At 39.6% G+C, this 15,742-nt stretch overlaps 1 protein-coding gene across 4 annotated transcripts in view; it reads right to left on the bottom strand.

The window, feature by feature from the left end:
* Positions 1-15,742, bottom strand: part of SPOCK3 (SPARC (osteonectin), cwcv and kazal like domains proteoglycan 3) — a 182,470-nt gene that overhangs the window by 14,991 nt on the left and 151,737 nt on the right. For all 4 annotated transcript variants that reach the window (XM_089525545.1, XM_089525546.1, XM_089525548.1 and 1 more), the window contains one exon: positions 2,553-2,669. In XM_089525545.1, the coding sequence (XP_089381671.1) occupies positions 2,553-2,669 (117 nt within the window). The remainder of the gene's footprint in view (positions 1-2,552; positions 2,670-15,742) is intronic.

The following is a 15,742-nucleotide window of genomic DNA, read 5'->3' as shown; positions in this document are numbered from 1 at the left end:
TCTGTATATTTATTTTTTTCTGAAATTACAAGAAAAATGAATTCATGCAAGGACTGTTTCATATTTATTCTACAGTGCACCTGCATTATACGCGGCTTCCAACATATGCTGGAAGCCACAACGGAAGTAAGGGAGCCACACGCAGGAAGGAAACAATGGTGCGTGTGCTCCCATGGTGTGTGCCCTGTGCGCCACTCCCCCACTGCCATGGGTACGAGCCCCATTCATTTGAATGGGGCTTGAGCATCTGCGTTTTTTCTCTTACACGGGGGAAGGGCGGAACAGAACCCTTGTGTAAGGGAAGGGTGCACTGTACTTTGCCTAACCACACATAATCACACAAAGAATTAACAGTTTCAATTAAGTAAAATAATAGGATTTCTAAGGAATGCAAATTTGCAGAAAGATGCAGCCATAATGAAACAAACACGATAAAAAATATTCAGAACATCTAAAAAATGTTAATAGTAAAGTCATCAAGGTAAGCAGTAGGTAAGCTCTATTAAACACCACACAGGAGAAATTCACAGAGCTGGCTTTTTGCATTAATGAAGGGTTCAAGTTCAATGCTTACAAAACCTAATTTGCCTTGACTTCTCAGTGGGAAACCACACTCAGATGTATTACTGAACACAGTAATTGCCATTTTAAACAAAGTCTACCAGTAATTACATAACCTGATATTCAACTTATTTTGATGCATAAACAACAGAATCTTCAGAGTTTAAAATTGGTAAGAGTTATCCTCTTAAGTGTTTACAGATCAATATTTCACCATTTTTTTCTTTGAGCCTGGATTGTGCACATACTCCTCTATCTGCACAATACATTTTGGGCATGTACTTTTGTTATAGAGTAGCATTCGCTAACAGGTTTTTGGACCACTATACAGCAAAGATTGCAACCTGCCATTTGAGTCCATTAAAGTAATTTGCATCGTATCCAGTGCTTTTCATTCACCAACAGAAGAGAATCAGACAGTGGAACTGATACCCTTCTCTCTTCCCCGAAGAGCTCTGCACTTCTCAAAATCTAATGGGGTGGGGAGGAAAAGAAAATGAATGATTGGTACCAAAAAATGGAAGTCTGTTTGGGCAAAGTGGGTGTAACCCTTTACTTTTTATCTTCACTTTAGGTTGCAGAATACATGGCCCATCGTGTATTCTCATAATCTCTTGTATCTGTGTATGTGTCTTTAGTGTCAATTTATGGTGACCTCATTAATTCCATAGGGGGTTTCTTAGGCAAGGGATACTCAGTGGTTTTGCCAGTTCCTTACTCTGACATATAACCTACAGAATCTGGTATTCATTAATGGTGTCCCATCCAAATACTAACCAGGGCAGACACTACTTAGCTTCCAAGATCAGATGGGATTTGGTTAGGGCAGTGGTGGCAAAACTTTTAGAGACTGAGTGCCCAAACTCAGTGATGTTCCTGCACTGGGTGTTACCCAGTCCTGGAGGGAGGGACTTTTGGGAGGCAGGACTTCTGAGGGGGGGGGGGGAATCCAAGGCACACTTGAGAATCCAAGGCACACCCTCAGGCTAGCAATAGCAACCCTGCCTCCCCGGACAAAACCTGTCAAGAAAACTGCATGATAGTTTCACCTTAGGCACTTAGGGTTGCCAGGAACAATCTGAAGGCACATACACACACACCCAGAGCGTAATCTCTCAGCCTCAGGCAACAGCAGCCCGCCTCCTGACAAAAGTTGCCAAGGAAACTCCATGATAGTTTCACGTTATGGTCACCAGGCACTATTTGAAGGTGCGCACAACATCCCTATTAAGCCGGGGCCTGCCATTCTGCCTCTTCCACATTCTCATTAGCCATTGGTCAGAGGGAGCCATCAATCACCTGGTCCTCCTGCGGTGATTGACATTTCCCTACAACTAGTGGCTGATGAGAATGTGGAAGAGGCAGGATGGAGGCAGCCCAGCAGGTCCTGTGTTAACTTTTTGTGTTCCGGCAAGGCTTCTCTGGCTTTCTGAGCCCTTGGCAGGGAGGCATTTGAGTACCTGTGCCCACAGAGAGGCCTCCGTGTGCTGTCTCTGGCACGTGCCATAGGGTTGCCATGAGGGATTTAGGGTATTTAGGCCCTCTTCTCTTACCCCTACATAATCTCTTATGCTGGCTAGGCCTGGTGGAAGCTGCAATCTAATAACATCTGGAGGGCCATATGTTCTCCAGTCCTGCATTATAGGGAAAACCATCATTTCGATGTATCAAACTATATTTTCCTTATTAGAACTATGTATCAAGTTGAGCAATAGCCTTGTCAGTGACAACCCAAGAAAACCTGCTTGTACCAGATGAAATCATTGAAAAAAGCCTTAAGGAACAGCTCATGGTAGAAAAGCAAAATTCTATTTCCTGGAGAGCCCCATAGTAGGAATATTGACTTCTGGAAGGCACGTTAATGCTTCTGTAGTGAGTTGCTTAGAAACTCAGTTTGAGACCAACTGAAAAATTAGTCATCTGTAAAAAACAAAACAAAACAACTTCACAGAGATTCTCTCAAAAAGATATCTAAAGTTGTAAGTGCTTACTGCTTCTTTCAGGCCTTTGTACAATTCTAGTCCTCTTCTGAATTCCGCTTTCATGAAGAGCCTTGAACCAATCTCGCAATCTGTTTGCAACCTCTCTGAACTCCAGGTCACTGCACACTGAAAAGCAAAATGAAAAGCTCTTTAATCTTCCCAGGCTGCATATAAATTCAATCTTTCAAGTGGTGGTAAACAAATGAAGACTAACTATAGGCAATAGTTTCCTTGTGAATTGTTTTATCTTTTGTCTTTCCAATGTTAACTGGGATTAAAAACTCAACACCTTAAAATTTGTAATTTATGCAGTGCTTTGGCAATAGCATTTAATGAATGTGTATCTTGCCGTATCTTTACTTAAATATATTGTGGAACTACTCTTGCAACACTTTGTACAGTTTTGGTCATCACACATTAAAAAAGGATTTTCAAAGGTGGAAAAAGAGCAGAAAAGGGCAACCTAAATGATAAAGAAGCTGGAGCAACTCCAATATGGGGGGGAAAAGATTGTTAAATGTGGTTTTAACCTTTTTTTAAAAAAGGTGAGTAAAGGGATGATACAATATGGGAATTTTAAGGGATGATATAGGGGTGTGCATGGCAGGAATAAAGTAGGCAGGAAAAGGATTTTGTTTGCCTCCCATACTAGAGCCCAGGGTTCTCCAATAAAGCCAAATGATGAGTTAAGAACATTTAAATTGGTGTGCTTCTTCTCACACTGCACAGTTTAATGGTGGCATTAACTACCACAAGATGTAGTTATGGGCTCTGTCTTGCTGAAAAGGGGCAGCCCAGAATATCCTGCCTCTGGAGCTGCCCTTACCCTCTCCTCATTGAAAGCCTATCTGGTCTAATGCCAGACAGCTGAATGCACATCTGTCCTGCTCAGCTGCCCACCACGTCTACCACTACCATGGGTCACTTTGCTTTGAGGTCAGAACAAGGCACCTAGTGACAAGCACATGTCTGGGCACCTTGTTTTGATCTCAGAGCAAGCAACTGGCAGCAGCAATGGAAGCACTAGAAGGCTGACCAGGGCATGTTTCAAACAACCACCCAGCATGGGACTGGAGGGCTCCAAATCTTCCTGGAAGATCTCAAACAATTGGTGAATTTTCAAAAGTAAGAACCAGTCTTTGGCCTGTGCGTCATCCTTTTTCCCTGGTGAGAGAACAAGGGGAGGCTTCTGAATCTGGCCCATGATCACTTACATGGATGACTTTAAAGGAGGATTACATGAATTTATGTAGGATTAAGGTTACCACAGATATCTAATTGGCTCTGATGTGAACAAAATACTTTCATCTGAACTGATCAAGTATGATTCTTGTTGTGTTTTCTTATGCTTTCATTCTGTGTAGCAAAATAGTAGAAATTTACTATACTTCATTTTCTTTATTTTTATTTAATAAGGATGTGAAGAGTTAATCAGGAGATTTTTTCCATATATGTGCATACTTTAAGTAGAAATGGGATGAAATTCTCTTGGAATCAACAGAATCTATGAAAGTAGTACTTTTGCCCCTCCCAAGACTTGTGACAAAATATGCAGCTTGCCTTGAACATGTGAATACTTTAAAATATGAATAGCTAGAACGTGCATAATTGAGAAAAAATATGCAGAAATATACTTTAGTTAAGGGAGAAAGTTGTCTAAATTAGGTAATTTTTACAAATAAATAGACACATTAAGAAAAATCCATACACTTGCAAAAGTTTTAGTACATGAAAAACAGCAGTAACAACACCAACAGAGTTTAACAACCCAATAAAATAAAAAAAAAAACATGAACAAACTACAGGTAAGACTCAAACTCAGAAATGTAAAATTTTTATGTCTTTAATGTTGGGATAATTTGAGTAAAACCTGGATAAATGGATAACATTCTACTTAAATTTTAGGTCATTAATAGAAAACTACAGTCAACTTATAGGTAAGATTCCCACCCACCCCAAAAAACTCATTTGAAGGGTTTTGCACACCTCTAAGTGCAATTAGTTCTCATCTCATCTGGCTTTGACTTGCCAAAATGATCTTCCTCAAGTGACAGGAATGTAAGAGGAGTGTTTGCTCTAAGCAACATGGTGTAGAAACCTTGCTGAAATAAAATGGGTCTAGTCAGTGCCTTTAAGGGAAACCCATCTGGGTGCCGTAGGCCTGCTACTTTGATTGCCCACAACCAAAATAAGCCAAGATATAAATATAATGGATCAATCAATCAATCTGATATCTAAAACCTGATATGTGAGAGAGAATTTGACAGTGGGCATGCAGTGATATTAAGCACTTAACCGCTGATGTCCAATAGTATATCACAGCAGTTTTCAACTTATTACATTCATGAAGCATTTTTATTATACTGGCAAGAAGTCTCTGAGCACTGCAGGCATGTACACCCTTGTTGTTGCTATCTTTACCTATACTGCTGTTTCTTGGTATTTAGCTGAACCCATCTGCTACCAAGAACAGTATAGCCTGTGCCGAGTTGGAGGAAGGCATGTGCAGCTCAATGTATTACAGTTTGTTGAATGAACAGCTAATCCAGATTCCGAGCCAAGCTCATGGAAGTGAGCTTCACTTAAGCCAGTGGTTCTCAACCTTCCTAATGCCACAACCCCTTAATACAGTTCCCCATGTTGTGGTGACCCTCAACCTGCCTGGAAATGGACAGAGAAGCGGTGTCTCAGTTCCTAAGACTGTCAGAAACATGTGTTTTCTTATGGTCTTAGGCAACCTCTGTGAAAGGGTTGTTCGACCCCCAAAGGGATCATGACCCATAGGCTGAGAACAACTGACTTAAGCAGAGGAAAGGCCACAGCTATGCTACTGTCCTCCAGTTCCATAGCATCCAATTGCTTGTCTTGAATGTCTATTTTGGCTGACAGCTCTGGACCCAAAGTAAGCTAAGGAGCTTATGTTAAATGTTATGTTTCATGTGAAGAGTAGTAGGCTATGACTGGTACCTCTGCACTGGCCTCTGCTACTGCGACTGACATTCCTGGAAACTTGAGGATAGAATAAATGAATGTTTGAGTATCAGCATTTCAAAGGAACTACAGTAGTGCACATAACAGAGTACAATCTGCTCCCCATGGAATAATTACACCCATGCATATTGCTAAACTCCCAGATAGTAGATAGTTCAATTAAGCTCTTGGGTTCTGCTACTGCCAGAATGCCAGATCAAGGATGTAGCATACAGGGATTTAATCTAACTAGCAAGCTATACTTGGGCAGAAATGGCACCATTTATCTATCCCTTTAAAATGAAAAATCTTTCCCCAAATGAAGGCATGCTACTCAAATTATATACTACGTATTGGTCTGCAATGATTTAAAATAGGTCAAGATGAGGTAATTCAGACTATTATTTCACCCAATAGGTTGGCAGATGAATCTTTAATGACAAAAGACAGACAGTAAAGGTTGTGGAAGGTTAGACAGTAATCAAAGAATGCATATTAAATCAGATGAATCCACTCAGGAACCTGCCAAGAAGTGCTTTTCCTTTTGTCTAATACTACTGCAGGCACTCTTGCTCTTGCAATCAATTCTAGCAGCCATTAAAAGAATTAGTATGGATAAATGAAGTCTCTAGCTCAAAGGTTATTTTGGTTCTATCATCTCAAAGTGCTAGAAGCTGACAGGGTTTACAAAAATCAACATATTTAACTATGGGGGAAATGAAGTAACTTAAAGTCTCCTTCTTACATGTTTCATAAATAACTTTCATATTATATAAATGGAAAGTAAACCAACTGCAGAATTTGTTTTCACATAAAGCAATGCAACCATTTGGAGTTGGAATCTGAATATAATTTTACGGCTGGAAATTTCTGGAATTACAATCAATATATTTTCCTTCACCACTATAATCTTCAATAAAAAAAGTGTTTACTTTCATACCATTGAATCAAAGGGACATGAATGAAAGATCTGTTAACATTTTATACCTAAAATATACATCTAAAACAGCATGATAGTTCACAAGATCAGTTGCTTATGAGAACAAACATATCCTGAAAGTAAGTAAAAGATATAAACAATGACTATGTTGTATCAGCAGCCTGTCAAGGTTCCCAAAAACCAGATTAAATTACATGCTTATGGGACTGAATTTCAGATGACTGTACTCTGAATGTATCACTTCTCCTAAATGGAAATAATTATTTTTATTTAGCAATTCCCTTAAAAAAGCATCCAGCTAGACTGTGTCTTATATTCCTTAGGTAACATTTCATTCCAAAATTAGTAAATTATGCCATATAGTATCAGAATATTTCCATGTATAATACTATGTTGCATATGTATCATTAACAAGGGCTACAGGCTACCAGAAATCATGGTAAACTTAACATCATTCAGAATATTGTACAGTATCTTTCCTCTTAGGACTGTACCACCTCCTAGGACTGAATGAGCTTTATCGCATGGGGCTTAAACCGTTCCCCAGCGCGTTCTAACGGGGGCGCGCAGGGGCGTGCATGGAACGTGATGGGCACCGGATGGGGCCCAGAACGCGACTTTATCGCACGGGGGGCCGCCGCCGCCACGCATTCCCATCGTGTCCCAATTCGGTTCCAGAGAGCGCCATTTCTGGGAACTGTTTCAAAGCGTCCCCAGAAATGGCGCCCTCTGGAACCGAATTGGGACACGATGGGAACGCGCGGCGGCGGCAGCCCCCCGTGCAATAAAGTCGCGTTCTGGGCCCCATCCGGTGCCCATCACATTCCGTGCACACCCCCGCGCGCCCCCGTTAGAACGCGCTGGGGAACGGTTTAAGCCCCATGTGATAAAGCTCAATGTGTGCCCACAGGAGGAAGAGAAGGAAGGGACTTTTTTGATTGCTAAAAGAATAGAGTAATCAGTATTTAAAATATTAGCAACTAGCATTTCTGTTGTCTGAACCAGAATTTCCCCAAAGATCTTGCAAATCAAGTAGAAACAGTATCCTACACTGCAGTATTTCTTAAGACATGGCAAGTGGTGTGTGTGTGTGTTTAAATAGGGTACAAGACTCCCCCCTCAGAATGATAGCTATTTTAGCACTGTAAATAAATCATTTTTAAATTCAGAAACAAACAAACAGTATCAGGACAGCCATTCTTTTCACATAAAGGAGTCAGTGACTACAGAGGACCACGGATGATAAAAACTACTCTCACCTCCAGATGATTCCACAACCTGAAACTTTTAATGCTGCTTAAACTATTAATGTGTCTTCTCCTGTGTACAATGCGTAATGGATTGTGTACGTTGGAACATTACATTAATTTTAACATTGTGTACATTAATTTTGATTTTGCTTTACAAAGGCTTTAAACTCCCCCCCCCCACCCCACCCCAGCTTAAACATACAGTAAAGTTTTCTAACCCTGAAGATACAACAGAGATCCTCCTTCCTTCAAATCCATCCTGTCAGTTGTTCCCAATGTTATTTTCTACCTATGGTAACCTTCTGGATATTTAGAGTTTGCTTTCATCCTTTGTTTCTCATTCTGATTATAGTCAGCTGAATCTCTTTGTTGAACAGTGTTTTTTTTACACACTCTTCTATAACCCTCACATTCCCAGCTATCAGTTCAATCTGATATTTCTTTATAGTATTTCCAAAACAGTGCCTGAAGTGGATAAAAAAAGAGGGAAAAAATAGGATAGTTGTCCATTTTCTACTTCCATCCTGGTTCCAGTTCACACTTTACTTTTTTTGAAGCCAGAGGTATCCTCCTCAAAGGCTGCTAGCTGGCTTTCATTCTTGGTGTGCCTGGGAATGATAGGAGTTAACTATTTATAAGGTAGCTATATCAATTTCTGAAGTAACCCTCTGCCTCTTGAGTGAATGGCTGTCATAAGAAAAATGACGAGTTGAAACTTCCAGTCAGCTAGATTTAAACTACTTTGACAGGGTTTTTGGGGGGAGGTGGGGGGTGGAGAGCAGTGGCTCTGAGAGTCAAATGAAGGAACTGCAGAACTTTTGATATTCTGGCTCTCAGTTGGAAGTACAACAGATTATTTAGGCTTTACATGTCGTGCTCCACCTTGACACAGCAATTCTCAGAAAGGTCACTCGGAGGAGCTGATGCATATGCTCCCTTAACTGCTTCAGAGAGAAAAGGAAGTGAAATGGCTATGCCAGAATCAATTATGTCTGTTTGCAAAGAAGCAAGATAGTATTTCAGAACTGTTTCTAAAAGCCTGTCTTTCCTTTCCTACATGCCTCTTGGTTGTGGCCTTGGTTTTTTTTTTTGTGTGTGTGTATGCTCCAAATAATTTTTTACTTATGGTGGAATTTTCTTGGCAAGTTTTTTCAGAGGGGGTTTGCCATTGCAAACCTCTGAAGCTGAAATAATGTGACTTGCTGAAGGTCACCCAGTGAGTTTTTATGCTCCAGCAGGGAAATGGACCCTGATCTCCATTGCCTTAGTTCAAGGCTCTAACCACTACACCATGCTGGCTCCTGCAAAGTACTATTTCATAACTGGGAAATTCTATTCACAACAGCTGAATGGAAATGACATCAAATACTGCATTAGATTAATTTTGTTATTGCTTAATTTTTTAAAAAAATGTTGCCAGTTGTGTAACATAATCCCTTTGAGTGGAAAAAAAAACTTGCCCAAAAGCATTTTGTTGGGAATTTATGATGTTGTAAACCAACTTATGATTGTGCAGTTTAGAATTATAGCATTGCACAACAGTTGTGCTCCCATGAGGTGAGTGTTGTCATAGTTGTGTCATTGGGATCACTGTACAAATTGCGTCAACAGTGTGGCTGCTGTTGCCTTTCTGCAATGACAGCCCAAGGAGAGAGAGGACAATAGCCCCCAACAAAGCCATGGGTCACAGGTAATCCAGAATGGAGAACAATGGGAATCCTGGATGACCTATGCTCTGCCAGAAAAATGACCCCACCTTTTGTGGTGCCTTGTTGCACGCGGTCATAGCAATGTAACATGGTTGCATACTGTGTCAGCAGTGTAGACCACCGTCATGTCTCACAGCCCATGACTCAGGATTTTAGCCAATACTATGTACTGTCACATACGTCTTATATTCAAGCTATCTGTTGCTTTTTAAAAGATTGGACTTTCACAATGCACATTAAAATCTAAAAATAAAAGCAGTATGATTTCTGTACTACTTAATGAAGCAAGTGTGTTTTATACTCCAGTTATTCTATGTTACAAATACTGCTGATATACCACGGAACTACAGATGCTTTTTCTTATTGCCTCAAATTAATGTTCCATACAGGCATTCTGTCCATGATTAATGTATCATAAAATCTAAAATGATTTCAATTATATTATACATTCACAAGAGAGATCTGATCTTGTCCCCAGACAAAAGTCAAGGCACATTTCATTCAAACATCAGGACTAGAGACGATTGTCAAGATTTACAACAAAAAGATGCACAACTGACCTACTTCTTTGTTAAGTACAACTCTTTGCCCTAAATAACTTTTCACTTGTCATTTCACTTGACCTTCTATAACATTTCTTTTTAGTGTTCTAACCACATTTGACAGTATGTAGGATCTATTTTTCATGTTTCCATACTTCTCCCATAATGCTGCAGTGTGTCATCAAACTGTACCAATTGGCTAGTCAATTAAGCAAGAGTGTTTGCTTTCTGGAAAAATAATGTTGAAAAGTCAGGGAATCAGACCAGACTTAACCCACAACCCAAAGCACTCTGACAGGATTGGCCCAAATTATTCTCCAGCCTGCTCTATGAGTACTGACAATTTCAAAAGTCTGTCTGCACCATTCAGACACTAATTCCTGTTTTGTTGTTCCTCCTCTTTGTATACACAGCTGTCCTTGTGCCAACCAAATAGGGTTGCCAGATGGAAATCAGAACAGGGCTCTTCTATCCTTAATAGCTGTGTAGAAGAGGGAATTTCAGCTAGTGTTACATGTCAAGAAAGAACACCTGCTAAAATTCCCTTTTGCTTATCATGCAATCAACACCTGTTGAAATGTCCTTATCTGCACAGCCCTTAAAGTTGCAGGAACCCTTTCCTGTGTCTCACCTGGTAATCCTACAACTGAAGTAGGTCATTTCACCTTGCTGCCTTGCAGGGTTCCTTTGGAGATTAAAGTCAGCTAAAGTTATTTCTCAGTATTGCTGATTATAATTAGTATCTTAAACTACAAGATGGTGCATAAGGGGTCACACATAAACTGACGTCTTCATAGCTGATTAGGGCTACAATTCTACCTATAGTTACCTGGAATTACCTGCTCATAAATCAGTGTGTTTCAATCACTGATTTAAAATTCCTCTTACAGAAACTTGTCACTTCTTCAGCAAATCCTGCATTGTACATTTTGTTCAGTGTTTTACAGCTTCTGTTTTTATATATGTATAAAAAAATAAAGCTTATAGTCATGATAAGATGGGCTCCCCAACAGTGCCTCATCTGAATACTGTTTATGAGGCCTAATTCCTTAGTCTAAACTGTGTGTCGGTGACATCTAGCTTCATTCACAATAAGTAGGCTGATCCTATGTATATTGACAGATGCCTTTCTAGGGAAAGAAATAATGTTTTATGATATTGTTCTATGGCTGAAAATAACAAAGAAGCATGAATGTTGTGTAGTTCACCCTGTATTCACATATTCCAAAGTGTTTTGGAAAAATATTCTATGCAGAAATTAATATTTTGGCATTAAAATGATGGAGAGAGGTTGTTCAAAAACTCACATTCTCCAAGCAAGATATACTTTTACAGATAGCCATAGATTGAGGTTAATATTTTTGCACAAAAGACTTCCATTAGTATTGTACAAAAAGCCATGTAGGAATTTTTATGTGCAATTTTTTGTTCTGTTTTGTTTTTTGCAAAAAATCCAAACAAACAAAAACCAAGTAAATCCCACAATGCCATCTGTGCATCTGAAAAATATTTTTACAGAAAAATCATGATTTTGTGCAAAAAAAAATTTCACATCTATATGTAAACAGAATACGTCAGAATGTATGAACACTAGTTGAGAACCTCACAGAAATATTTGCTTTCTCCTTTGAAAAGGTAAATAAAAGCTTTAATATTTAGTTTTGAAGTGAAATTTCAATAAAAGGGAGAGGACAGGGAAAGGTGCTTCAATTTCTTTGGTCTTGTTGGAAATACTAGACTCAGAATGGACACTGCATGTACACAAATAAGAAGTAAACATATCTCCCTTTCTTATTATTAGTTCAAAGGTGGAGGTAAAGGTATGGGTTTACTTCTGTATACAGTTAGCACTCCAAGCTCCCTCTCTAGTTCTGAGTTGTTGAGGAAAAGAAGTCTGCTTTTTGCCATAGATCTAAACAGTAGGTGATTTTTTCAGAACTTGATAATACATTTGAGATCCCATTGCATAAGATCATATCTCTTTGCCCATGGTTTTTGGCCCCATGTACTCTCCTGCACCCCAGAATAAGCTTTTAGAAATTGTTTTTTGGTGGTAGCCAAAAATCACCCCCAGCACCTCCTTGCGATCACAAGAGCAATTTCCACAACATTTGCTCCAGTCCACTTTAGGCCCAATGGAAGCCTTTTCCCCCCCTTTCCCCGTTGGGCTTATACCTTGCAAGAACTGAACCTCCTGTCCAAAGAATTCAGTGAGATGAGATAAGCCACTCTGAAACAGTTGTTTTTAGGGTGTGTGTTAATATCACTGTTATTATCCTAATTTGTTGCTACTATATACGGACTATACCTTAGAGTATGTACATATGCAGAAGGGCTTGTAAACCAAAAGAAAACATGCAAATGATTTTACAAAGTAATGTGCCCCCCCAACAGAACAAAAGAGCTACTGCTCAGGGAAATGAACAAAAAAAGGAACGAAGGTCATGGATCAATAAGTGATCCATTTCTTCAAAGGGGGGATTTGATAGCCAAAAGACAGAAAGTAGGCCTGAAACCTCACAGTATGATTTAGAGAAGCAAGCAGAAATCTTGAGCCTTGAGGCCTGGTTCTTTGAGGTAGCAATTCACATTCTTTTCCCTAAGAACATAATGGAGTACAGCTACAACAGATAACATATTTCTGAGGGGTGAAAAAACAACAAATGAATTCAGTTTCACCATGCATGCATAAGCAAAAACATATGTGATGTAGTAAGCAAAGCTTGAGCAACCAATAATGAGTTAGTGTCCAAGCAGTGTCCACGAGCTTAGGCTATGCCTGTATGTAAAATGCAGTCTTCCAGTCACTCTTAAAACAGGGCTAGGTCATTTTAAATGTGGTCCCTGCCTCCTGTTGCATTTTGGGCTTTAGTTCAGTGAGGTTTAAGAATTCTCTGGCTGAATATTCTAAATGCCCTTTCTAAACTACAAACGCCAAAATGCAACAGGAGGCAGGGACCAAGCGACCTAGACCCGTTTTAAGAGTGTAAAGCAATAAGCTCCACTGATACAGATGTAAAACTGTTTAAGAATTCTGTTCTTACCAGTAATGGGGGGCCACGTGATTTGCTACTAAGCTGTGTGTACTCATTCTTGCAAGATTTAATAAAGTGACATAAAGAATATCTCAGTGTGTGAGCTGAGACCTTGGCACACTGGGCACAAATCCTTACTCTGGAAGGCCTGTCTGAGGTTGTAAGGTGACGTGTACATAATAATAATAATATAATAAAAGCTTTATTTATATACCGCTTTTCCAATATGATCAAAGCGGTTCACATCATAACAAATATATCACAGTACAAAAGAGTAAAACAATTGTTAAAAACATCATATAAACAATCTTAAATATCTTAATCACAGGCAAGACATCTAACTTCTATGAAGGGATAATTCTATGAGGTGGCAATTTCAGTGATGGCAATTTCAGCAGCAAACTGATGGTAGCAAGAACCACAGCAGCAATGTTGATTTCAGAAACAGCAGAAGTACAATCTTGTTCACCAACATCATTGTGTAGCATCAGGGGGCATAGGGAGTTTCACAAATCCTATCAGCAGTTTGCACACCCTTACTTTAAATGCCCCCCAACATATCTACATATATAACTGGATTCTGGATGCAGCTATTAATAAACTTAAGATTGGCAGTAAAGCCCATTATACTGTTAACAAATTATTGGTCTGCCTGTTAAAAACAGTTTTATCCCAAGCTGTTTTAATGTCATATCTATGAAGAATTTTTCAAAGAAAAAAAGTAGACAATGAAATGCAAGGCAGTACTCTATTCAGCCATCAATTTGCTTGTTATTCATAAAATATGAAATGTATTTGAACTAACTGAATGTGTTGATTATCAGCTCCATTGCCTTCAGCTGAAAAGAACTGTCAGATGTCATCAACCATGAGCCTCTTTTTCCATTGCAGCTTAGACTAGCAACATCTATTTCCTCTAATAACTGCATCACTACTCCATACCACTTACAAGATTCATGAAACTGAAACTGATTAAACTGTCAATGATGACATCAGCTCTTTGTCAGGGAAAGTCAGAAAATAATCTATCAGGAGCTGATGCTTGGAGAAATAAATAAATGTTTCAACCTTTTCTGTTAGATCCCAAGTATATTTTGATAGTGCTGCTAAACATATCCTTGAAAGGCCAGCAGAGAATAGTCACAATGGATTTTTTTTACATTCTAATATAGTAAAGATCATGCACTCTACCAGGCTAGTTTGTTAATAATTCAGTAACCCTCATGCAAATAGGTCCATATATTTGGGATGCCACATATTTACATATGGCTTTTTTAAAGGGGGGCACTCCTGAAAACCAAGTTTATCATACTGGAAGGCACATTACCACACTGCATCCAAACATTTCTGTGTGGTTAGTAAAAAATCAAAACCAAACAAAAGCATGGCTCATGCAGAATAGCTCTTCCTCCCATCCCTAATACAACTCCTTGTTTTGCCAAATATAATGTAAACAGGTTTGCATATGCATTTTAAAGAAACACAACAGTGAATAAAACATGAAGTAACGCATTCATATAAATGATTTTGTTTATATTTTTAGAACTATTTCATATTCTTAAAGGCCAGGACCAGATGTCAGTGTAAGAGCCTCACTTCAATTAATTTAAAATATTCTAAATAATTTACATTCACATTAGTAAAAGCACACAAATATCATGCTGCACATATAAGTTCCTGTAACAGGATAAAATAATTCAGATGAAATAATGCAACAATTTTGTTCCTAGCTGCACTGTAGCCCATCAAAACTTGCACACATGATACAAAACACATACATCTCAATCCAAATTGTTAGATTACATCTATGGTAAGAACTGTATGTCATGGATGCCATAAACTCCCAAGCTGCACCTGACAGACTGGGATGTTGAAGTCGCCCCAAGGCCAAATGTCTAAAAGACTCCAATATCAATTCTGTGGGCCTGACCAGGAAGTTTGATAAACTGTGGGTAGCCAGTACACTAAAACAACCCCCAGTCTATCCTTGGAGATAGCTCACACCCTTAATGGTGTTTTCAGTTCTCCAGAATGGATTACTACTATATTTTTCTATGTTTAATGTACTAGTTAGGATGCCTGTATCTACAGCGGTGTATTAGGACTGTAATTCAAGTGATGTCTAGGGAGATTATCGCACTGCGTTCTGAGAACGTTCCTATCATCACGTGATGAGAACGTTCCTGGAACAGATATTACTGCATTAGTAAACTAGAACGTGATCAGAACGTGATCAGAACTGCATTTTACCGCACAGCGATTCCTGAAACCGTTCAGAGAACATATTCCACCAAGGCCGCCTCCGTCTCCTGATTGGCTGAAAGAATGACAGGCAGGGAGGCAGGAAAGCAAGCAGGCGAGCGACTGCAGTGAGGGAAGGGGGGTGTGTGAGAGAGAGAGGGGGGAAAGGAGGAGGGAGGGAAGGGAGGGAAGAAGGAGGGATCGGGAGGAAGGCAGGGAGAAAGAGAAATGAGGAGAGATGAGCCTTGCAAGTTACATCCCAAACCTCCTTTGCAAGGCTGGGAAGAAGGAGGAGCTCCATGCAGGTCTCTTCAAGCCGAAGAAAAGCAAGTTGCCAGGGAGGGGACTGGGCCAAGGGCAGAGCCCCGGCAGCCATAGCAGCTCTTTAAACCGGTTAGAAAAGAAGAGTCATCTGCTGTCATCCCAATTCCCCATTTTGGCTGCTTGTCACCCTTTTGCCTCCTGTGTGTGTGCGCATGTAATGTGTGCCTTCATAGAATCATAGAATCATA

Source organism: Sceloporus occidentalis, unplaced genomic scaffold, assembly GCF_023333645.1.
Source record: "Sceloporus occidentalis isolate IW3139 unplaced genomic scaffold, rSceOcc1.0.p SCAF_5, whole genome shotgun sequence".
NCBI lineage: Eukaryota > Metazoa > Chordata > Lepidosauria > Squamata > Phrynosomatidae > Sceloporus > Sceloporus occidentalis.
The sequence above is the reverse complement of the archived record's forward strand: the minus strand, read 5'-3'. Positions and strand labels throughout refer to the sequence as shown.